At 38.1% G+C, this 24365-nt stretch overlaps 2 protein-coding genes and 1 pseudogene across 14 annotated transcripts in view; 1 reads left to right on the forward strand and 2 right to left on the reverse strand.

The window, feature by feature from the left end:
• Positions 1-2170, reverse strand: part of GLMN (glomulin, FKBP associated protein) — a 35455-nt gene extending 33285 nt beyond the window's left edge. For 2 of the 3 annotated variants that reach the window (XM_086717547.1, XM_025934973.2), the window contains exons 1-3: positions 2077-2170; positions 1195-1260; positions 623-748 (exon numbers count right to left, since the gene is read on the reverse strand). In XM_086717547.1, the coding sequence (XP_086573673.1) occupies positions 623-748; positions 1195-1233 (165 nt within the window). In that variant the 5' untranslated portion in view covers positions 1234-1260; positions 2077-2170. Of the gene's footprint in view, positions 1-622; positions 749-1194; positions 1261-1648; positions 2022-2076 lie in introns of those variants that run through there. The other variant, XM_086717546.1, reaches the window with a different exon arrangement.
• The window catches only part of RPAP2 (RNA polymerase II associated protein 2), a 98747-nt gene continuing 76544 nt past the window's right edge, over positions 2163-24365 (forward strand). For 5 of the 11 annotated variants that reach the window (XR_015254878.1, XR_015254875.1, XR_015254876.1 and 2 more), the window contains exons 1-6: positions 2163-2316; positions 3067-3112; positions 5482-5596; positions 15094-15192; positions 15513-15578; positions 18066-18154. Coding sequence is in view for 7 of the 11 variants with exons in the window: in XM_086717539.1 (XP_086573665.1) it covers positions 2244-2316; positions 3067-3112; positions 5482-5596; positions 15094-15192; positions 15513-15578; positions 18066-18154 (488 nt within the window). In the remaining 4 variants the exon portion in view is untranslated. The remainder of the gene's footprint in view (positions 2317-3066; positions 3113-5481; positions 5597-15093; positions 15193-15512; positions 15579-18065; positions 18155-24365) is intronic. The other 6 variants (XM_086717545.1, XM_086717541.1, XM_086717542.1 and 3 more) reach the window with 2 other exon arrangements.
• LOC112872203 (uncharacterized) lies at positions 6985-13829 on the reverse strand (annotated as a pseudogene).

The raw sequence follows: 24365 nt of genomic DNA on the forward strand, positions 1-24365 counted from the left end.
ACCAAAAATGAGTATCTTAGGCTGCCTGATACTTATAATACAAAATATAAATTAATAATCCAAATGCCACTTTTGATCTCTAAGCAATCCCTGGTGTTTTTTTTTTTTTAATTTTTTTTTTTTTTTAACGTTTATTTATTTTTTTGGGACAGAGAGAGACAGAGCATGAACGGGGGAGGGGCAGAGAGAGAGGGAGACACAGAATCGGAAACAGGCTCCAGGCTCTGAGCCATCAGCCCAGAGCCCGATGCGGGGCTCGAACTCACGGACCGCGAGATCGTGACCTGGCTGAAGTCGGACACTTAACCGACTGCGCCACCCAGGCGCCCCAATCCCTGTTTTTTTAAAAGCACTTTACTCATACTTCAACTATAGCACTTATTTCATTTATTCTGCCTTCTTACTGCTAGTTGTTTACCTGTTTATCTCTTCTACCAGACTATTATAAACACTGTCAAGAATATAAATAGCCCTAATTCTTTTTTGTTTTCCACATTCCTATTGTAGAAATTTAAGTTGATTCTTAAATGTTTAATGAGTAAATGGGTGGAAGAATAATAACATCATGTGGCTATTATCATTCTAATAAATACTAAAAAGTACTCATAAAGATTGTACTTACCTTATTCTTTTCATTTTGAATAATTTCTAATAGCTGCTCTATATGCCCTTCATCTATGCATCTTTGGCCTGCTAACTGAAATAGACCAAAATCTTCTTCTTTAAAGTCTTGTTCTTCTAGGATTTGCTGACAAAAACAAAATGAAGACAAAACAAACATGTTTAGGTGAATAAAAATTCAGTAACTACTTGCTTTATCCTCTCTGGAGAAAAAGAGAAAATCTGTTTAAGTTCTAGGTAAGTTGCACACAAGCATATGTATGAAAATTAGGACAAGACTAATGAGTACCATAATGAATGATCTTGAAATCCACTCTGCCAAATAATTCTACAATAAAGATCAGTATTAAAAATTTAAAAGGTTACTTAGACAAGTAGGTCACTTGGAGAATAATCTAATCTGCCTTCTGGCCCTCCTGCTATTTATTCACAGGTCAAACAAAGCAAGGATTAAAGAAGATAAGCAATTTGAATGACCCTAAATGTAACTAAAAATAATCTGTGTCTTGCCCACATTTTAAAAGGTATTTAACTTTACACACACACACACACACACACACACAAAATACTTACACATCTCTTTATTATGGATTGAAGTTCTTCCACAGCCATTCCTCTTTATTTTTCCTACTTTTGATGCTGAAATATAAAAGTTATCAGTGATATTAAAGCGTTAATAAGTTGTATTTCATTCTGATGAATTTCTAATAAATACAATAAGGAAAATGTCAAGTTTTAAAGCTGAAATGTTTTTATTGAAAGTATCTTAGCCTAAGGGGGTAAAACTGTTGCATCTATTACGAGCAGTTTTGAAAGATACACTTGAAAAAAGATTTTTTCTCTAGGGTACGCCCACCCAACAGGAGCGCAAATTTGGACTACGTAAATGGCTTAAAAAGGCAAAGTATTTCTTTTCTGAAAAAATTTCCAGAAGGTGTTCCTGAAGTCAGTTCTAATCCTTAGGGAATTAAAAAAAAAAAATTGTTTAATGTCCCACTTCACAAAACTTGTAGTCAACACAACTCACCCAGAGTGGGTGAAAGTTCAGATGCCCCCTGATCCGAGTGTGACCAGGGAGTTTCTCTAAGAGATGGCAGTCCCCCCAAATAATCCAGTTAATGTAATCAGTACACCGCACGAAGGCGAGGCAACCTGCAGCTCTCAGGAGAGCACCGTTCCGTTCTCCCAGGCCATCGTTCCTCCCGGAGAGAAGGACAGGCCCGCAATGGGGGCACGGGTCAGCCGGGCTTCACGGCCGCGCGATCCAGGGCAGATAAAGCCCCAGCGCGCGTGCGGGCGGCATCCAAGGGAAGCCATTTCTCCCGATTCCTCCTCGCCTAGGCGTTCGGGCCCCAGGACCTCGCGGGGCCTTGCGGGCCGTGGAGCCGGGTCCTCTGCCGCTCACAGCTCGCCGCGAGCCCGGGCCGTCCCAGACTTCCAGGTGCGTCCACTTACCGGCTGGGCCTCTGGCCACTCTCAGAACCCTCCTTCACTTCCTCCGGCCTCCCAGGCCTCTCTGCCGGCCCCGCCCCGCCCCGGCCGGCCCCGCCCAGCGCTACGCGAGGGGAGGCGGAGCTTCGGGAGACGCCAGCTCCCGGTGTGACCCTCTGACGACGCTACCCATGGCTGACTCGGCTGGGCCGCGCTTCGCCCGCCTCAAGGCCCGGACTCCCCGCGCTTCTCGAAACGCCACAGGTAGGAAGAAGGGCCTCATCCCACGATTGGACCCTGGGAGTTGAACCCCTACAGGGTTCCAGACTAAAACCCGCGGGGCACACCCCAAAGGCTGCTCCAGGGGAGGAGGTCTTCAGGGCAGAGAAGGCCGAGAGCGTCCCTTCGCTGTCCTCGAGTCTTCTACAAAAGACCTCCGGCCAGACCCCCACCTCTTTACACTAGTGTCCCAAGAATTTTCCCCAGAATGGGCTGTCTCTGAAGGAGAGGGAGTAGAGGTGCTGGAGCCTAGAGCTAGGTCGCCAGAATGGGTAAGTGACCAGGGCAACCTAGGCAGGGCTTGTGCAGTTGGCTTTGAACCTCGCTCGCGCCAGCCCACCTTCGAGATGTACTGTTGCTTAGGTCCTCGGATGATCCTCTGAGGTGTCAGACCCACGGTCTTTTCCTGCGAGCGAACATTCGGGGGATGGAGAGAGGTTGCCTCTAAAAGTACCCATAGCTCAGATTTTCAGGAGCCCGTAACCGTGTCACTGTGATACATAAGAAAATTCAATCCCAAAAGAGATACACTCCAAGAAAAATTGGGAAATAATTAACGGAAGTAAACTGGATTCCCTGCCCGTTTCATTTGTTTTACACACAGGATTAGAAAGTAATGTGTGGGAAAAGAAGAAAGGTTGTCTGCGGTTTATTTGAGCAAGAATCTGACCTGTAAACTAGTGTGTTTGAGTAGACATGACCTACTGTTTTTGTTTTTGTTTTTTTTAATTGTAGGTGCTAAACAGACAAATGCCTTAAAACAAGAAGATACTTCTAAAAGGTATGAGAACTACTTGGACAACTGCATTCTCTTATCTGTTGATCTCATGTTAGTTGAACTATTTTTAAAAACAATAAAGGCTGATACCATAGAGAAAATTATTATGAGAGAGAAGGGGAAGATCTGAGAATAACTATAAATTCTCCCATAGACTCTTTGTATCCCTCTACTCCAGGCTTTAAGAAAACCAAATCAAGACACTGCTAGTGTAGGTGTAAGTATCTGCAGAAAGATTTGTAAGGGAATAAACATTCCTAAATTAACCAGGTACTCCTTTTATACCTCTTCAGATACACTTTCTTTTTATTTCTTTATATGCTAAAGACTTCCAAGAAACCTTTTCTATTCTTGTTTACATCATGTCCATATCTTCAGCAAAAAGTCTTATTCTGTGTCTTGGCATTTCCTGAAAAGGCTAGGTTTATCTCCTGTCACAAAAAAGTTTTTAGAACAGGAGTAGTCTATGAAGATGATTAGAATACTTATGTCTGTGATTGATCTTTTTTATCAAGTATTGGCTTTCATTTACTCATTCTTTCAAAATTATTTACCGAGTATGAGATATGCCAGACCTGTGTTAGGCCCTGAGGATATGGTTTTGAGCAGAATAGACACAGTTCCTTTCTAGTGGAACAGAGAAATACCAATTAAATTATCACAACTGAATGCATAATTACAAGTTGTGATAAGTGCTGTAAGAGAAAAAACTCTCTGCCCCTCCCCTACTCATGCTCTGTCTCTCTCAAAAATAAATATTTTTTAAAAAGTGAGTGTGGCTGTTACTGAAGGTTTAGATAATTAACAGCTTGAGTCAGCAATTCCTCAGTGCAGGTTGTAGACTGATCCTAGTACAATGCATTGCTCTTACTGGTAGGCAACAATATGAGAAAAATAAAATGTTTTTCATAAAGCTAAATACATTTAATATAGAAAACTTTCTTTTAGTCTATATTCATGTCTTTTATACTTTTTGGATGTAAGAATGGTCTTTACGAAATGGTGGGAGAACAGTTCTTAGTTGCAAATTTCTTTACAAGAAAAAAGTTTTTTTAACATTTATTCATTTTAGACAGAGCACGAAGGGGGGAGAGGCAGAGAGAGAGGGAGGAGACACAGAATCTGAAGCAGGCTCCAGGCTCCGAGCTGTCAGCACAGAGCCGGACGCAGGGCTAGAACTCACAAGCCGTGAGATCACAACCTGAGCCGACATTGGTCGCGTAACTGTTTAACAACCCAAGTGCCCCTGTTGTAAATTTCTTCTTATTTTAATGCCCTTATTTGGCAAAAGAAATAGTTGATCCTATGTCATCTTCCTTTTTTGTGGAATGTTATTGTTTTTGTAGAATATTTTTGCTCCAGGCAAGGAATTAGAGTCTAAAGTCTTGGGGGTCACTGAAAATAGGGAGAAAAAATGAATACATTCTAGATCAAGGCCCAGGAGACCAGCAAAGGTAGTTCTGGTAGGAAAGGAGAAAACAGTACAGGAAAGGAGCAAATAAGTTACCAAGATGGTTGGATATCTCTGTTCCTATGGAAGGATTCTCAACCCTTTTGCACATTAGGATTATCTGGAGCACTTTTAAGAGAACACCAATAACTAGGCCCCATCCTCAGAGATTCTGATTGAATTAACCTGCAGTGGAACGCAGGCATAGGCATCTTTTAAAGAAATCTTCTCAGATGATCCTCATGTGCAAGTAGAGTTGAGAACCACTGTCCTAGAGCCGTTGTTTGATCAAATGGCCTCTGCTTTTATGTTCCATGATGTGTAGGGGCCAGCAAAGGCTGACAGTTCCACTGGTGCCAAGACAAGGAGCAGCTCTCTTGGGAAGATTGTGTTCCTCAACTACACAGTTAGTTGAAACAAACCAAACAGTCACGTCAATATAGTTATTTAATAAGATTTTACAGCAAAATAAGAAAACACTTCTTTGCAGATAGGACTCTATCTTGTCAAACTGAGCTATCAGTTAACTTTTGAGACTTGACACACGTTTTTACTTGTAAGAACAGCTGAAGTTGTCGGTTTCCTCTCATATCTCTCCTGATTTCTAAGGATTTCAGAGGAAAAGCCTGTCTTCTTAGATACCCACAGGAATGATTGAGACAATATAAACGCTAACTGGCAAAAAGATATCACCTATTTTCTTCCTTGTGCTTTGATGCTTGGAAATCAAATAGTCCTGTTACTGTGGCAGACTTCTGTGTGTTAATCTTTTGAGACATATTCATCACAGGTAGCAGTGTTAAAAAATATAAATTTAAGTAGCAAAATAGCACATTATGTTTGTGCTGTATTATAAAACAAAATTGGCTGTGATAAAACTTGTAAGTAGAATAACTTAAGTTTTAATTTTATTTAATTTTAGGAAAGCAGAACTAGAAGCAGCTGTGAGAAAGAAGATTGAATTTGAGAGAAAAGCTCTACATATTGTTGAACAGCTTTTAGAAGAGGATATTACAGAAGAATTCCTAAGGGAGTGTGTATGTGTTAAATTGGGAAATTATTACTTTTGTAGTTTTAGATCTTTAAATCTGTGCAATATGAAACTTCCTTGTATTGTCAAAATCTTTGACTCTCAGTCACTAGATGCAGGTAGTGTGCTATATAACTCATACATTTTAAAATAATCAACTATTATGCATTCCTTGTTGTATAATGAATTTAAAATGCACTAATGAAAAACAACATGCATATTTTACCCCTTAATAGTAGTTCTTTAAACAAGTCTGCTAATCTCACTTGATTTTTATCACTTTGCACTAATCATCCCAACGTTATTTTCCATATTCTGTGTGTTTCCTATGTTAGTAACAGAAGGTTGTTATTTTTGTTAATATAATTCTATTAGTTTTGATATTTTAAAAACTTGGAATATAGATCATTTATGATTTAACGTATAACAGGATTGCAGTCTGCATTAAAAGTTTTTTCTTTAACAACTTTATTGCACTAAAATTTTGAATGGAAATTTCTCTTATATCCTCATAATCCTTAACAAAATTAAAAAGAAAATTAAAACTCTGAACTCCCATTGCAAAAATAATTATTAATGTGGCTCAGAGATTTTTCTAAATAAGAGGAATATAAATATGAAGATATATATACTTTTTAAATTCTGGTGCTTTACTATAGTCTTTGTTTTTTGTTGTTGCTTTTGGTTTGTTTCAAGTTGTTATTTAAATTCTATTTAGTTAATATGTAATATTGATTTCAGGAGTAGAATTTAGTGATTCATCACTTATATATAAACCCAGTGTTGATAATAACAAGTGCCCTCCTTAATATCCATTACCCATTTAGCCCATCCCCTTCCCACCTTCCCTCCATTGACACTCAGTTTGTTCTCTGTAGTTAAGAGTCTCCTATGGTTTGCCTCCTTCTCTTTTTTTATTCCTTTCCCCTATGTTCATTTGTTTTGTTTCTTAAATTTTACATGTGAGTTAAATCATGGTATTTGTCTTTCTCTTCTGACATTTCACTTAACACACTCTAGCTCTGTCTGCTTCGTTGCAAATGTCAAGATACAATTCTCTTTGATGGCTGAGTAATATTCTTTTGTACATGTATACACATATATGCGTATATATACTTATGTATATATGTATGTATATATATATACATACACACACACACACACACACACACACACACACACACACACCACATCTTCTTTACCCCTTTATCAGTTGGTGGTCATTTGGACTTTTTCCATAATTTGGCTATTGTTAGTAATGCTGCTATAAACATTGGGGTACTTGTGCTTTTTTTTTTTTTTCACTTTTATGTATTTATTTACCAAAACTTGCATAAACCTGACCTCATTCACCAACACAAAACATACAACCAGGACACACACACACACACACACTCAAAGGCCGTGGAAGAGGCTGTCAAGTACTTTGAAGGACAGGAAGGAATGAACACAGCTGGGGGGACTTTTGATTTCAGTTGCAGTTGGGAAGGGCTCTGGTCCCACACACTGGGAAGGTAGAAGGATGAGAAAGATAATAAATAGAATCCTGGGCCCAGCTTGCTTTGGTACATTACAGGTATAGTCCTGTGCATGGCCCGGGCAGCACCCAGCCCTTAGCCAGCAGCAGGAGCCAAGGAGGCAGAGCCTGAGCAGCTGGTGCAGGCAGGTCAGACATGCAGCCAGAGGTCCCCTCCAAACAGCCCCCGGTGCTCCACAAGGCAAGAGGTAAGACTGAGCCAGGCTCTGAAGACCCTCGCTGTTCATGTCTGAGGAAATGGTCTTTTTCCTTTTCTGAACCCTCAGTGAGTGCGAAGTGCCCTCCCACACGGGTGGCTTCCTCTTGACCACACGCAGGTTCTGGCTGCAGCTCAGAGGCTTCTCTCGGGGTCAGGCAGGTGGCTGAGAGACTGCCTCTGTACCTGACCAACACTCATACTCAGTGTCGCTGTCCTGCAGGCCCCCTGCTCTATAACTGATGGGCGGCCTGAGGTGAGGTACCTGGTCCTCCAGGTAGAGGGGATGCTGGTAGGCAGGGGGCAGGGGCATCAGGGATGGAGTACAGGTCCTGCATGGAGAAGCTCTGCAGCCTTCCAGCCAGTGCACCCTGACTCTTGGTGGTAGGCTGTACAGCAGTCGAAGCAGCAATGTTGAGACCCCCGTTTCCCAAAGCTGAGCATCGTCTCATAGCTGCATTCCTTGGCGTGCACGATGCAGGTATTTTGTTTTTTTGTGCAGTATTTTTGTTTCCTTTGGGTAAATACCTAGCAGTGCAATTGCTGGATCATAGTACTTCTGTTTTTACCTTTTTCGAGGAACCTCCATACTGTTTTCCAGGGTGGCTGTACCAGTTTGTGTTCCCACCAACCATACAAGAGGGTTTCCCTTTCTCTTCATCCTCACCAACATCTGTTGATTCTTGGCTTATTAATTTTAACCATTCTGACAGGTATGAGGTGGTATCTCATCGTAGTTTTGATTTGTATTTCGCTAATGATGAGTGATGTTGTGCATCTTTGCATGTGTCTGTTAGCCATTTGGATGTCTTCTTTGGAAAAATGTCAGTTCATGTCTTCTACCCATTTCTTCGCTAGATGATTTGTTTTTTGGGTGTTGAGTTTGAGAAGCTCTTTATAGATTTTGATTACTATTTATCAAATAGGTCATTTGCAGATATCTTCTCCCATTCTGTAGGCTGCCTTTTAGTCTTGTTTCCTTCGCTTTACAGAAGCTTTTTTATCTGGATGAAGTCCCACTAGTTCATGTTTACTTTTGTTTCTCTTGCCTCTGGAGATGTGTCTAGTAAGAAGTGGCTCCAGCCGAGGTCAAAAAGGTTGCTGTCTGTGTTCTCTTCTAGGATTTTGATGGTTTCCTATCTCACATTTTAGGTGTTTCATCCATTTTGAGTTTATTTGTGTGTGTGGTATAAGGAAGTGGTTGAGTTTCATTCTTCTGAATGTTGCTGTCCAATTTTCCCAACACCATTTGTCAAAGAGACTGTCCTTTTTCCATTGGATTAGTTGCAAAGATTAGTTGACCATATAGTTATGGGTCCATTTCTGGTTTTCTGTTCTGTTCCTTTGATCTATATGTCTGTTTTTGTGCCAGTACCATACTGTCTCGATGACTATAGCTTTGTAATGTGGCTTAAAGTCTGGAATTGTGATGCCTCCAGCTTTGCTTTTTGTTTTCAAGATTGCTTTGGCTGTTTGGGGTTTTTTGTGGTTCCATGCAAATTTTAGGATTGTTCGAACTCTAAAAAATCTTGGTGGTATTTTGATAGGGATTGCATTAAATGTGTAGATTGCTTTGAGTAGTATAAACATTTTAACAATATTTGTGCTTCCAATCCATGAGCATGGAATCTTTTTCCATTTCTTTGTGTCCTCTTCAATTTCGTTCATAAGTTTTCTATAGTTTTTAGAGTATAAATCTTTTACCTCTTTGGTTAGGCTTATTTCTAGGTATCTTATGATATTTTGTGCATTTGTAAGTGGGGTTGATTCCTTAATTCCTCTTTCTATTCCTTCATTTTTGGTGTATAGAAATGCAGTCAATTTGGGGGGACACCTGGGTTGCTCAGTCAGTTGAGCCTCTGACCTTGGCTCAGGTCCTGATCTCACAGTTTGTGAGTTTGAGCTCTGCATCGGGCTCACTACTGTCAGTGTAGAACTGGCTTCAGATTCTCTGAACCCCTCTCTCTCTGGCCCTCCCCCACTCATACTCTCTCAAAAATAAACAAACATTAAAAAAAATAAAAAGTGCAACATTTCTGTACATTGATTTTATATCCCGTGAGTTTCCTGAATTCATGTATCAGTTCTTGCTTTTTTTTGGTGGAGTCTTAGGTTTTCTACATAGAGTATCAGGTCATCTGCAAATAATGAAATTTTGACTTCTTTACTGCTTGTGATGCCTTTTATTTCTTTTTGTTGTCTGATTGCTGAGGCTAGGACTTCTAGTATTATATTAAATAATAGCATTGAGAGTGGACATCCTTTTTCCTGACCATAGAGGAAAAGCTCTGTTTTTACCCATTGAGGAATATTAGCTGTGTGCCTTTTGAACGACCCTGCAGCACAGGAATAAATCGCACTTAATCGTGGTAAATAATTCTTTTAACGTTATGTTGAATTCGATTTCATAGTGTCTTGTTGAGAATTTTTGCATCCATGTTCATCAGGGCTGTTGGCCTGTAATTCTCCTTTTTAGTGGGGTCTTTGTCTGGTTTTGGAATCAAGGTATTGCTGGCCTTGTAGAATGATTTTGGAAGTTTTCCTTCCATTTCCTTCCATTTCTGTTCCAAGTTGTTTTGGAACAATTTGAGAAGAATAGGCATTAACTCGTCTTTAAATGTCTGGTAGAATTCCCCTAGGAAGCCATCTGGCCCTGGACTTCTGTGTGTGGGAGATTTTTCATTATTGATTGCTTTTTTTTTTTTTTTTGCTGGCTGTGAGCTTGTTCAATTTTGTTTCTTCTTATTTCAGTTTTGGTAGTTTTTGTGTTTTAGGAATTTGTCCATTTCTTCCAGGCTGCCCAATTTGTTGGCAAATAATTTTTCATAATCTCTTATGATTATTTGTGTTTCTGTGATGTTGGTTGTGATCTCTTCTCTTTCATTTGTGATTTATTTGGGTCCTTTCTTTTTTTGATAAGTCTGGCTAGGGGTGTATCAGTTTTATTAGTTCATTCAAAGAACCATCTTCCTACTTTCATTTATCTGCTCTACTGGGTTTTTTTGTTTTGTTTTGTTTCTGTATCATTTATTTCTGCCCCAATCTTTATTATTTCGCTTCTGCTGGCTTTTGGCTTTATTTGCTGTTGCTCTTCTAGCTCCTTTAGGTGTAAGGTTAGATTGTGTATTTGAGATTTTTCTTGTTTCTTGAGGTAGGCCTACATGGCGATATACTCCTCTTATGGCCGCTTTTGCTGCATCCCAAAGGTATTAGACTGTTATGTTTTCATTTTCATTTGCTTCCATGTTTTTTTAAGGTTTATTTTTATTTATTTTGAGAGAGAGATAGCAAATGTGGGAGGGTTAGAGAAAGAGGGAGACAGCAGGGTCCATGCTGTCATCGCAGAGCCTGATGTGGGGCTCAGACTCACTAACCCTGAGATCATGACCTGTGCTGAAGTCAAGAATTGAACGCTCAACTGACTGAGCCACCCAGGCGCCCTGAGCTTCCATGTATTTTTTTTATTCTTTCTTTCATTCCTGGTTATTCAATTTATTGTTTAGTAGGATGTGCTTTAACCTCTGTGTATTTGTGGTCCTTCCAAATTTTTTTCTTTTGGTTGCTTTCAAGTTTCCTAGCATTGTGGTTTGCAAATACGCATGGAGTGATCTCGATCTCTTTTTACTTGTTGAGAGCTGATTTGTGACCCAGTATGTGATATATTCTGAAGATCTTTTATGTGCACCCAAATGAAAGTGTATTCTGCTGCTTTAGGATGAAATGTTGTGAATGTATCTGTTAAGTCCACCTGGTCCAATGTGTCATTCAAAGCCATTGTTTCCTTGTTGATTTTCTACTTAGATGATCTGTCCATTGATGTAAGTGGGGGGTTAAAGTTCCCTACTCTTATTGTATTGTTACCAATGAGTTTCTTTATGTTTGTTATTATTTGGCTAATATATTTGGGTGCTTTAAGTTGGGGACATAATTATTTACAATTATTAGATCTTGTTGGGTAGACCCTTTTATTATGATACAGTGCCCTTCGTCATCTCTTGTTACTGTCTTTGGTTTAAAATCTAGTTTATCTAGTATGGCTATTCCAGCTTTCTTTTGACATCCATTAGCATGTCATGATAAATGGTTCTTCATCCCCTTACTTTCAATCTGCAAGTGTCTTTAAAGAGTCTAAAATGGGTATCTTGTAGCTAGCATATAGATAGGTTTTGTTTTTTATCCATTCTAATACTGTCTTTTGATTGGAGCATTTAGTCCATTTATATTCAGAGAGATTATTGATAGATTTGATTTAGTGCCATTGTATTATTTGTAAAGTTATATTTCTGGTGGTGTTCTCTGTTCCTTTCTAGTCTTTGTTGCTTTTCGTATTTCTTTCCCACTCAAAAAAGTCCCATTTAATATATCTTGCAGGGCTGGTTTAGTGGTCATGAACTCCTTTAGTTTTTGTGTGTCTAGGAAACTCTTTATCTCTCCTTTTCTGGTTGACAGCCTTGCTGGATAAAGTATTCTTGGCTGCTCTTTTCCCATTCAGCATGTTGAATATATCATGTCACTCCCTTCTGGCCTGCCAAGGTTCTGTGGAGAGATCTGCTGCTAACCTTATTTGTCTTCCCTCTTAGGTTAGGAATTTCTTTTCCTTGCTTTCAGGGTTCTTTGCTTATGTCTGTACTTTGCCAATTTTACTACAGTAGTCTTAGTGTTGGCCTGCTTTTGTTGATTTCGATGGGGGTTCTCTATAGCTCCTGGTCTTGGATGTCTGTTTCTTTCCCCAGATTAGTGAAGTTTTCAGCTGTAATTTGGTCAAATAAACTTTCTTTTCCTTTTTCTCCTCTCTTCTTTTGGGACTCCTGTGATACTAATGTTACTATGCTTTATGGGGTCACTGAATTCACTAAGTCTACATTCCTGATCCAGTATTTTCCTTTCCCTCTTCCTTTCAGCCTCATTATTTTCCATAATTTTATCTTCTATATCACTTATTTGTTCCTCTGATTCTTCCATCCTTGTGTTCATTATACCAGTCAGTTTTGTATCTCAGTTATAGCATTTCTTATTTCGGCCTAATTTTTAGCTCTTTTATCTCTGCGGTAAGGGACTCCCTGGTGTCTTCTATGCTGTCTCAAGCCCAGCTAGTATTCTTATGATTATTGTTTTAAATTCTATGGGGCGCCTGGGTGGCGCAGTCGGTTAAGCGTCCGACTTCAGCCAGGTCACGATCTTGCGGTCCGTGAGTTCGAGCCCCGCGTCAGGCTCTGGGCTGATGGCTCAGAGCCTGGAGCCTGTTTCCGATTCTGTGTCTCCCTCTCTCTGCCCCTCCCCCGTTCATGCTCTGTCTCTCTCTGTCCCAAAAAAATAAACGTTGAAAAAAAAAATAAAAAAATAAAAATAAAAAAAAATAAATTCTGGTTCAGGTATATTACTTATATCTGTTTTGATTAGATCCCTGGCCATGACCTCTTCTTGTTCTTTCTTCTGGGATGAATTTTTCCATCTTGGCATTTTGTCTAGGTCTCTGTCTTCTCTGTGTTAGGAAAGCCTGTTATATGTCCTGCTTCTAACAGTAATAGGTGTGTGTATTAAGAAGAGGTCATATACTGTCCAGGGCCTAGCACTTCAGGAAGTGTTTCTGGTGTATGCTGTGTGTACTCTGCCATTGTGTTTTGGGTGCTCTTTCTGTCCTCTGCAGAATTTCTCCTTGTCTGTAATGGGGAGTGTTTGTACCTTGTCCACTGTGTGATTAGTTTTAAGTATTTGTGTTTTGGTCAGCTTATTAAGAGTATAGATCCTGTTTCCCCTAGAGCTGACACTTTGCAGCATTCTGTGGTTAGTAGACTTGGTGGGTGTGGAGGACCGTTGTGCTGGTCTTCTGGGAGGGTGGCCTGCTGCTGCTCTGACTCTCAGACATAATGACCCTAGTTCAGAAGCACCTGAAGAGCTCAGGGAGGACAGGACTTGGTGTAAGCAGCTCAAGCCTCTACTGTGGGCTCTTTACTGCTCACTGAAGTCCATCCATGCTAAATGGCATCAGCTGGCTCTCTAGTCCCCAGAGAGGGGAGTTTGTACCCACCACTGTTCAGGAAGTGCTCACAGAAGAGCAAACAATCTCCCGTCATTTGTCCCAAGCATTCCTCAGATCTCTTCCTTCACCCTGTCTGTGTCCGACTCATCTACCCATCTGGTGGTGCAGTGCTACTATGGTTTATCTCAGGTGCGATGGCTAGGTTTCAAAATTCCATATTTTATGCACCCAGTGTGGCATGGACCTACTCTGATCCTCTGGGGAAGGGTCTCACAACACTAGGGCTGGTGCCAGTTTGTCCCAGAAGGGCAGTGTCACAAATTCACTGGGCTTGAAGTTTATGGTAAAACACAGCAAAAAGCCACTGTCCAGGTTAGCTGCCCTCCACAGCTGTCTCTGTTCCTATCCTAATGAATGGGGCAGCTCAGTGGTACCTGCCGGCCCTCTTGTCCCTGGAGAGGCAGTGCTACCTCTCCCAAATGCACTCCAAGAGGGGAAACTGTCTCTGCCAGTACAACCCAGAGCATCCTCAGACCATGCTCTCTGCTCCCTGGCCTCTGCCCTCCTTCTCCACAGGAGCACCGTTGTGCCCTACAGCCTCCACCCCAGTGATGGGTCAGACTTCTAAAACCAGACTTTGAGCTCCACTGCTTGTAAAAACTTGGGATAATCAGCCCCTCTCTTTTTCCCCATCAGGGGTTTTGGCAAAATGTTTTCCTTGTGCAATGCCCTGCATCCTGCTCATTCCCTCTCTTTCTCTCCTTTCTCCTAATTAGGGCTCTCTCCTTTCTACAGCACCACTGATTATTTTCTCTCCCAAATCACATCTTCGCCCTTCCTGCCTTCCACAATATGTCCTCTTTTCTCCCCCTAGCTGTGCATCTTATTCTCTCAGTCCTAAGATCGACTTCCTGGGTGTTAAGAATGATTTGATATTTATCTAGCTGTGTTCCAGGGATGTGGTAAGCATAGGATCCCCCTCCTGCTCAGCCATCTTGACTCCTTCCCTCTAATGTGACAGTATTTAAATTGATACATGTAACTACATCAGAATCTGCATGCATGATGCCACTAAAAACAAAGACAAACCAGAAATGCTTCATTTGAAACAAATACCTTATATCACTCTCAATAAAAAGTTGTTCAGTCCCTGGGAAAACAGAAAAACTTGTTCAAAAGTGATCTCAAAGTTATGAAACAGGAGTTGAGATTTGAACGTGAAGATATCAAAGAAAGTATGTGGTGTTAGCTTGTAAGTACCATCTCACCAGTCTCCTATACACATTTTTCAGAAACTGGAAAATTTTGCACAAAAATTTGTCAGGAATCACAGTGACACGTTTGATACACTTTGTTTTTTAAGACTGTGCTTCAAAAATAGGTAAATTATATTTTATTTTCCATGGTTTATTTTTTAATATTTTTTTAAATAAAATAAACTTTTCAGTATTTTGCTTTGGTATAGCAATGACTATAGCACCAATTCTTTTTCCTGCCTCAGAATTATTTCATGAAGTACTTACCTACAACGATTCAGTCTCTTGAGACAGAAGTTTTTTGGGGCTATTTTTGTTTGTTTTTTTAATAGCTAACATTTTTGAGTGCTTACTGTTTGTCAAATGTTTTTCTATGTTTATTACCTTTATTTTCTCCTCTTATTCTAACATCATATTTATAAGATAGACTGTTATTATCCCGGAATTTTCAGATGAGCTCTGTGAGGCTTAGAGAGCTGATAAATGAACTTTTCTAATAATCTAGTGGGGGAATGCCCCTCTCATTTCATTATAGGGGAAGTTCATCACACCTGCTCACTACAGCGATGTCGTGGATGAGCGTTCTATTATCAAGCTCTGCGGTTATCCTTTATGTCAGAAAAAACTAGGAATTGTAAGTAATTTTTTTAAATAGAAGCTTTAGGGGCACTTGGGTGGCTCAATTGGTTGGGTGGGTTGTGGGATTAAGCCCCTCATCAGGCTCCCCTGCTCACATGCTCTCTCTCTCTGAAATAAAAAAAATAAAGTATAATAAAGTAAAATAGAAGCTTTAATTTTTTATATTTAACAAAGTACTTTGTAGATAGTACAAGAAATGGAACTGAGGTCATGAACTAATTACCTGAATTAACCAAAGATTTGTAGATGATTTAATCTTACAACAAAGTTTATGTTTATTACTTGAATTCTTAAGCTGTACTTTCTTTTCTTTAGGTACCAAAACAGAAGTATAAGATTTCTACCAAAACCAATAAAGTCTATGATATTACTGAAAGAAAGGTAAGCTTAAAGGCTTTTTTCAATGTGGCAGTTAATTTTTAATACACTAAATGGAATTCTAAAAATAATTGTTTAGAAGTTTGCCTTTTAGGACACAGGAGTACTGATGCATAGGGGCACTTGTACCCCAATGTTCATAGCAGCACTCTCAACAATAGCCAAATTATGGAAAGAGCCTAAATGTCCATCAACCGATGAATGGATAAAGAAATTGTGGTTTATATACACAATGGAATACTACGTGGCAATGAGAAAAAATGAAATATGGCCTTTTGTAGCAACGTGGATGGAACTGGAGAGTGTGATGCTAAGTGAAATAAGCCATACAGAGAAAGACAGATACCATATGGTTTCACTCTTATGTGGATCCTGAGAAACTTAACAGAAACCCATGGGGGAGGGGAAGGAAAAAAAAAAAAAAGAGGTTAGAGTGGGAGAGAGCCAAAGCATAAGAGACTGTTGAGAACTGAGAACAAACTAAGGGTTGATGGGGGGTGGGAGGGAGGAGAGGGTGGGTGATGGGTATTGAGGAGGGCACCTTTTGGGATGAGCACTGGGTGTTGTATGGAAACCAATTTGACAATAAATTTCATATATAAATAAATAAAAAAAATATACTTCAATAAAAATACTCATACATAAAAAATAAATAAATAAATAAATAAATAAATAAAAAAGAAGTTTGCCTTTTAGATGGTTGTCATGTTAAAAGTTTATTTGTGAATATTGCCTTCAAGGTGTTAGAAAAAACTGCTTATGCTTTAATTAATATTTGGACGTTTAAAAATTAAAAGTGTATACCGGCACAAATTCAGGCAAGTAAGTCATGGAATAGAATAGAGAGCCAGAAACAGATTAACCACATATGAGGACACTATATGTGACAACAGGAGTATTGTAGATCAGTAGAGAAAGGATGATTTTTTTTAAAAAATAGTACTGACAGAAGTAGTTATCCATATGGAAAAAAATGGAAATTGATCCTTATTTCAGTGTACATAAAAAAAATCAATTTTAGGTAGGCTACAGACTTAAATTTAAAAGATAAACATCTTTTTGAAGAGAATATGGGAAAGTATCTTTATAAACTCAGAGAATTTCTTAAATAAGATAGAAATATTACAGACCATAGAGGAAAAATTGATGTTTTCTACATTAAAATTAAAAACATTTGCTTATTGGAAGTTTCCACAAAAGAGTGAAAAGATGAGATAAATTAGAAGGAAATGTATTTCTCACATATAACTGACTAAAGATTCATAACCAGGAAAAGACAGAAAACCTTGTAGAAATTTTATAGAAGGAACTTGATAATGAAATATGAGAAGATGCTCAGCCTTCAGGGGAAAAGCAAATAAAAACATTGATTTACAGTCTCCAAATTAGCAAAATTATAAAAATTTGACAATATTAGAAACTCTTTAACTGCTGGTTAAATAAAATTGGTGCAACTTTTTTGAGAACTTCTTTGGTATAATCTAGTAAAGTCAAGTTCACACATTTTTTATGACCAGGCTTTTCTATTCTTGGTATATATTTTAAAGAATTTCTTGCCCATTTCTTCCTAGTTGGATTAACAAAATATATAATATACTATCATTCAACCTTTTTAAGGAAGGAAATACCGACACATGCTACAACATGGATAAACATTGAAGACATGATGCTAAGTGAAATAAGCCTGCACAAAAGGACAAATATTAAATGATCCCACTTACATGAGGTAACTAGAGTAGTCAGATACATAGTTATGAATGTAGAATGGAGATTATAAGAGGAGGCAGAAATAAGTTATTGTCTAATGGGTGTACAGTTTCAGTTTTGCAAGATAAAAAGAGTTCTAGAGATGGATCATGGTAATGGTTGTACTACGGTGAGAAGGTGTTTAATGCCGCTGAACTGTAACACTTAAAAACAATTTAGATGGTAAATTTTGGTGTATTTGACCACAATTTTTTTTAATTTTAAAAATTCTTAAAGTGCTTATAGTCACATTGTAGAGATAACAGAAAAGTTAGAAACAACTCAATTATTCATAATAAATGGTAATATACTTACACAATTGAATGTAATGTATATATAAGCCACAACTACAAAAATCTGAAAACTATAACTTGGAACAAAAAACTCAGAGAACATAACAGTATGATTACATTCAGACAAAGTTTGAAATTGGTTGAAACTAAATGGTATCTTTTGTAGGGATGTTTCTATAGATAGCAAAACTAAAGGAAAGCAAGGGAATAAGGAACACAGAATATGATAGTGGTTACCTCTGGGGAATGTCGAAAGTGATGCTATCCAGGATGGACACATAATAGAGCTTCGAAGGTACTATACCTTATTCTTACCTTGGTTGGTAGATTCATGGGTTTTCATTATTTTCTTTGAACTACATGTTTATGTTTTATACTCTCTTCTGTACATAAGTTAGTTGTGTTTCACAGTAAGAAAAAAATAATTTTCTGATTTTAAAATGTTTTTCAGTGTTTTTGCAGCAATTTTTGTTACAAAGCATCTAAGTTTTTTGAAGCACAAATTCCTAAAACTCCAGTATGGGTTCGAGAAGAGGAAAGGTAATTTAAATCATTACATATACATTTGTTCATATATTCCAATAATTTCTTTCTACTTTTTGGGATGTATAGAGAGTAGTTGTAGTTTCCTAAGAATGTTACCATCATACACATTTTCATTGTGGAGAAATGGTTATATTTTTAGCTTAGTTATTAAGGATTTTACACTCAAAATCAGAAAGTAAATATAAAAGTTGTTTCTTTGTTGTTTTAATCACAACACCTGAACTTTGCTTTCTGCTATGCAAGTTATTTCTATTAACCCTATTAATATTATAATTCTAGAGTAAGAATGTTAAAGTTTTTCAGGATACTAAAACTGAGGATCCACTGAACTTGTTTTGTTGTTAGAAAACTATGTACTAAGGTTAAAAAGTTCAGGTAACTAATTCATTCAATCTTTATTAAAAATCAGTACAGTATTTTATAAATTTAAAGAAATCCAATTTAATTTTTAGCAAAATGTTTATGAATATTCCTGGGGTTTGCCATTTGGGAAATGTTTAAACATTTACAACATTTTAGTAGTTGCTGAATTTGAGAGAAAATTTATTATTGAGGGACAAATGCCATAATACAGTAAAGGTAACAAAAATTGTTATGTAATCAAACTGTATTGTCTAAATTCAGACAAGCTTAAATGAGATAAGGTCTCAACTCATGCTTCATAAAGAATATTATAACACAAGGCAGTGTTATTTGTGGTAAAATAGTATCAGTGCTAAATAAACTTAGTGACATAAATGTAATGTGATGCAAGGTAACTAAAGATATTTGCCTTAAAAAAAAAAACACCTCTTATTAAAGTCTTATCTGATGCACAAGGTAGTATGAAACCACTGTAGTTTGAACTAGCATCATATGTACTGATGACAGTCCCTTTGTTGGCTGACACCTTTGCCTGCAGATCCAATGCTGTGTGGTTTAGAATATGTAAAACATACCACCCTATAGCCTTTGTTAATTGTATTACACATAGTGAAGACTAAATTGTTCACTATTTCTCCACTAGCCTTTCTTATTTGAAGAATAAAGGTTGTAGCATTGTCCAAGGTGAATGGGGAGCTACGAGCACTTTCTTAACTATCACTTTTTGTCTCTTTTACTCTCCTTTAGAGAAAGAGAGCGCAAGTGGGGAGAGGGGCAGAGAGAGAGAGGGAGAGAAAGAATATGAAGCACACTTCACTGATGAGTGTGGAGCCTGACATGTGGCTTGATCTCATGACCCTGGGATCATGACCTGAGCTGAAATCAGGAGTCAGACACTCAACTGACTAAGCCACCCGGGCATCCCTTTTTTCTCCTTTCCTAGCATTTCTTTTGCTAGATCTGCTCATCGCCTTTTCAACCTTATGACAGCTACACATATTGCTGTATTCTATTCCCCAGCTGTTAAGACCACTGTTTCCTTAAGTTATCCCTAACTTTGTTTCCAGTGATATCTTCTCTACTTGCTACTTTAGCTCATCCTCATCCCTGCTTCAAAACCATTTACCAAACTACCCTTCCTGTCATCTTTATATTCTTCAGATGTAGTTATTGGTACTTGCTTTAGCTAATTGAAAATAGTTCTTCTCTCTAACCTTTTTCTAAAATCTTATTCTAATATGTTCATAATACCCACCTTTCCTAGAACATGAAGGTCTGTCACTTTATTTGTAGTTCTTGAAATTCTACCTTATCTATATGCCCTTCCCTACCTCACCAAAAAAGAAAAATGAAAATGGCTTTGGTTTCCCTCAAAAAACCATTTTAATTTACATGCAATGTTTGTAGTAAGTGCTTAGTACTGGCAGGCTGTCCATACCTGTACGAGCACACACACACACTTAATGAAACTCAACCTATGAGTTTAAATTGAAATTTTAATTGGATGGCATAATAAATATACAAGTGAAACAAATTTGTACTTATTCTAATGGGGACAAGTATTGGGGAGCCATCAAACACTTTTGAACAGAATTTGATCTGACATTGATGTACAAGATGAGTTAAAGAAGAAAGGATCATAATTAAAGAGCTGAAAGGTCCTTAGAAACAATTTAATCTAACATCTTTATCAAACAATCTCAGAAAAATTAAATATATTTCTTAAGCTTGTGATAGGTTCTGAACGTTGCTAGGATTCTATTATATTTCTCTTTGATTTGAAGTAACCAATAATCTATAAATAAACATTTGTCACAATGTACATAGTATTAACTGTAGCCCTTATTTATGTGTAATACTTGTCAGTATATAATCATATTAGTATCTTTTATATTTGGTTGCATGTTACTTTAATTTATAAATTCTTATGGGCATGAATTATGTCGGTTTATTTCATGAATCCACTAGAGGTCACTGTGTCTTCAGAGGATGTTTATTATATTTTATGTGTTCTAATGATCAAAATTCTAGAATTCATATTATTTTAAAGAGCTTTTCTAGCTGTTGCACATATAAGCTCTACAGAAATGTGACTTTTTTTTTTTTAATTTTCTTTTTTTAACGTTTATTTATTTTTGAGACAGAGAGAGACAGAGCATGAACGGGAGAGGGTCAGAGAGAGGGAGACACAGAATCCGAAACAGGATCCAGGCTCTGAGCTGTCAGCACAGAGCCCGACGCGGGGCTCGAACTCACGGGCTGCGAGAACATGACCTGAGCTGAAGTCGGCTGCTCAACCGACTGAGCCACCCAGGCGCCCCCAGAAATATGACTTTTAAAGAAAGTCTCTTCTCATATAGTATGGGGTATAACACTTCAAAACCTATCTCCTTTAAAGGGGAAAAATGGTTTCTTTTAAATGGCAGCATTTAGTATGGCAGAGATGTTTTTAATTAGCTTAAAGTAAGCCATCATCATAATAACTTGCATCACCTTCATAATTAAATCATAATCATAATTGTTTTATTGTTGATTTTATTTTATTGATATTAATAATTATTAAGCAATTTTAAATTTTAAAAATAAGAGCAAAATTTTAAACCCACTCAAAGAATTGAGTATTTTATTGCAATGATTTCCAAAATTTTTGACCACTATAAGTATATTTTATGTTATGATTCAATACACATGTAACTGAAACAAAGTTTTATAAAATGATATTTATCCTCATTACTTGAACAGCCTGATACTTTCTACTCTATTGCTTTTTTCCTTTTAACGTTTATTTATTTATTTTGCGAGAAAGAGAACAAGCAGGGGAGGGGTAGAGAGAAAGGGAGAAAGAGAATCCCAAGCAGGCTGTGCTGTCAGGGCAGAAGCAAATGCAGGCTCCATTCCATGACCTCGGAATCATGACCTGCACTGAAGTCAAGAGGCAGAAGCCCAGTTGCATGAGCCATTCAGGTGCTCCTACTCTGTTGCTTTTTTTTGTTTTTGTTTTTAAATGCTGATAGCAATCCACTTAATTGGTTGGTCAATTCTAATATGCAGTTTTAAAATCCTAATATGCAGTTTTAAAAGTACTCTTGGAGGGGCGCCTGGGTGGCGCAGTCGGTTAAGCATCCGACTTCAGCCAGGTCACGATCTCGCGGTCCGTGAGTTCGAGCCCCGCGTCAGGCTCTGGGCTGATGGCTCAGAGCCTGGAGCCTGTTTCCGATTCTGTGTCTCCCTCTCTCTCTGCCCCTCCCCCGTTCATGCTCTGTCTCTCTCTGTCCCAAAAATAAATAAGTGTTGAAAAAAAAAAAATTTTTTTTAAAAAAAAGTACTCTTGGAGCGCCTGGGTGGCTCAGTCGGTTAAGCATCTGACTTTGACTCAGGTCATGATCTAGCGGTCAGTGAGTTCGAGCCCCACATTGGGCTCTATGCTGACAGCTCAGAGCCTAGAGCCTGCTTTGGATTCTGTCTCCCTCTCTTTCAGCCCCCCTCCAGCTCATGCTTTATTCTGTCTCTCAAAAATGAATAAACATTAAAAAAAAATTTTTTTAAGTACTGTTTTGTTGTATCCAGCTTAGGTTTTTAGTTGTTTCACTATAGGAAAGTCTCTTATCAACACTAAGTCTCAGTTTCCTCATTGGTAAAGTAGAAAGTTGCAATTAAACTCTTAGTTCCCTTTAGTTCTAATGTTTTGCAGTTCTGAGTCAGTCAACTGCTACTGTAGTGAAAGTTTCCTAGATAGGAAATGTCTTATTTATAAAAAGTGGTGAAAATTAAAATTGTAAGCATAAGACTGGGAAAATTTTGTAGGGAAGTCTGTCTCATTTAAGAATTTAGAATAAATGTTACTGACTTGAATAATTTGAACTCTTCAGTCTATAAAGATAAAGGCTGATGAAAGATTGGAACAGAGTTCTTAAATTATGAAGAAACCCAGGAATATATTATAGCATGTTCAGAACAACTTGAAGTTGGCATCTTCAGGGACACTATGATCTTCCATATTCTTTGGAAACAGAATGTTGAATTTGACTCAATTTAGTCTTATATTGTTATGAAAGCTAATATAAATTTATTCACCAGACTCCAAAATACTAAAATCTTTAGTGTCCCTTAACACTGCTAAGATACTATTTTATACCATAGAAGGCTGTGTATCTCATTGCTTAAAATGTGTAAGTAGCTTTAAGAAGGATATAGAGAAATTCATGAATTCTAGCTCCATACTTCTATTGAGGCTTTGGAGTCAGAAGGTGCCTTAGAGGTTTTCAAGTCCCTCATTTTTATTATTAAGATATGAAAAAATATGTGTAGTATATCTTCAGTGTCATGAAGAACAGCAGTGCTTCTCCCAAAATGTCTCCTGATGCCGTGTCAGAGAGAGAACATTGACCTAGATGGACTGGGTCATGACGCAGTATGATGCATCTCATGTTGTGAGTTAGAAATTTTTCACCCACTTGGTGGCCAGAGACAGACCACATATTTGTTCCTCTTAGTACGCTCATTTAGATAGTCATATAGTTCCATTTATAAATCCTGTTTTGTTCACTACAGGCTCTGACAAATCTTTGAAGGAAAGCGGTTTCTTTGTAACTTAAAAAATCAGGAGTTAAAACTAAGAAGGAAGGACAAATGTTGAGAATCAAATTATAGTTTAAAAGATCAAAATGGGGTGAATGGCTAATGCTGACAGAGCTAAAAGCGCCATCATGTGGCCCAGAGTAGGGGATTTTCACACATGCTTCTTGGCAATAAACAGTATAATCTCAGAGGTGCGGAAGCCAAAAACCTCTGCAGAACAACTTCTCTAACCTCTTCCTGAACAGCCACTTCTGTTGCTGGGTGTACAGAATAAAAACTTGTCTTAAAGAGGTTTTAACATGTCTCATATTATATTTGAAGAATTTCCACCACAGGGGGGAATTGTAGCCTGCTGCTTTTGTTGGTTTATGTATAGTACACATATTCTGAGTGATACAAACACATATATGTGCATATATACACACAAGGTTATTTGGCACAAGTTATTTCTAGTTTTAGATTTATATTGCTAAAGTTGCAGTTAATCATGTAATTTATACTTCGGTGAAAATAACATTAAAATGTTTATGAAGAAGCAGTTTGAAAGTATTCTTTAACTAACATGATTATTTTTATTTTTTAAGTTGAGGTCCTATCAGATTGAGAATAATCCGGGGCAATGTAAACTTCGAGGGGAATGGAAGATACATAGAACAAAGAGAAATGGCACTTTTGCAGTGTCTGGGTGGCTCAGTCGGTTAAGGATCCGACTCTTGGTTTTGGCTCAGGTCATGATTTCACAGTTCGTGAGTTCGAGCCCTGTGCTGAGCTCTGTGCTGACAGTGTGGTGCCTGCTCTGGGTTCTCTCTCCCGCGTGTGCTCTCTCTCTCTCTCTCTCTCTCTCTCCCATGTGCTCTCTCTCCCTCCAAATAAATAAATAAACTTAAAAAAAAAAAAGAGGGGCACCTAGGTGGCTCAGTGGGTTAAGTGTCTGACTTCGGCTCAGGTCATGATTTCATAGTTCACAGGTTTAAGCTTTGCATCGGGCTCTCAGCTGACAGCTCAGAGCCTGGAGCCTGCTTTCAGATTCTGTGTCTCCCTCTCTGTCCTTCCACCACTTGTACAATCTCTCTCTCTCTCTCTCTCTCTCTCTCTCTCTCTCTCAAAAATAAACATTAAAACGTTTTGAAAAGAGACATGGCACTTTTAACAAATAGCTTTTGAATTTCATTTAAGGATAGAAAAGAATGCAATATAACTTAGTGCCTCATTATTTCTAAACAGCTATAGCAAAACAATAAAACTGAATTTTTATATTGAACCT

The sequence above is a fragment of the Puma concolor genome, chromosome C1 (assembly GCF_028749965.1).
Source record: "Puma concolor isolate L17-30 chromosome C1, mPumCon1.1.hap2, whole genome shotgun sequence".
In the NCBI taxonomy this organism is placed as follows: Eukaryota; Metazoa; Chordata; class Mammalia; order Carnivora; family Felidae; genus Puma; species Puma concolor.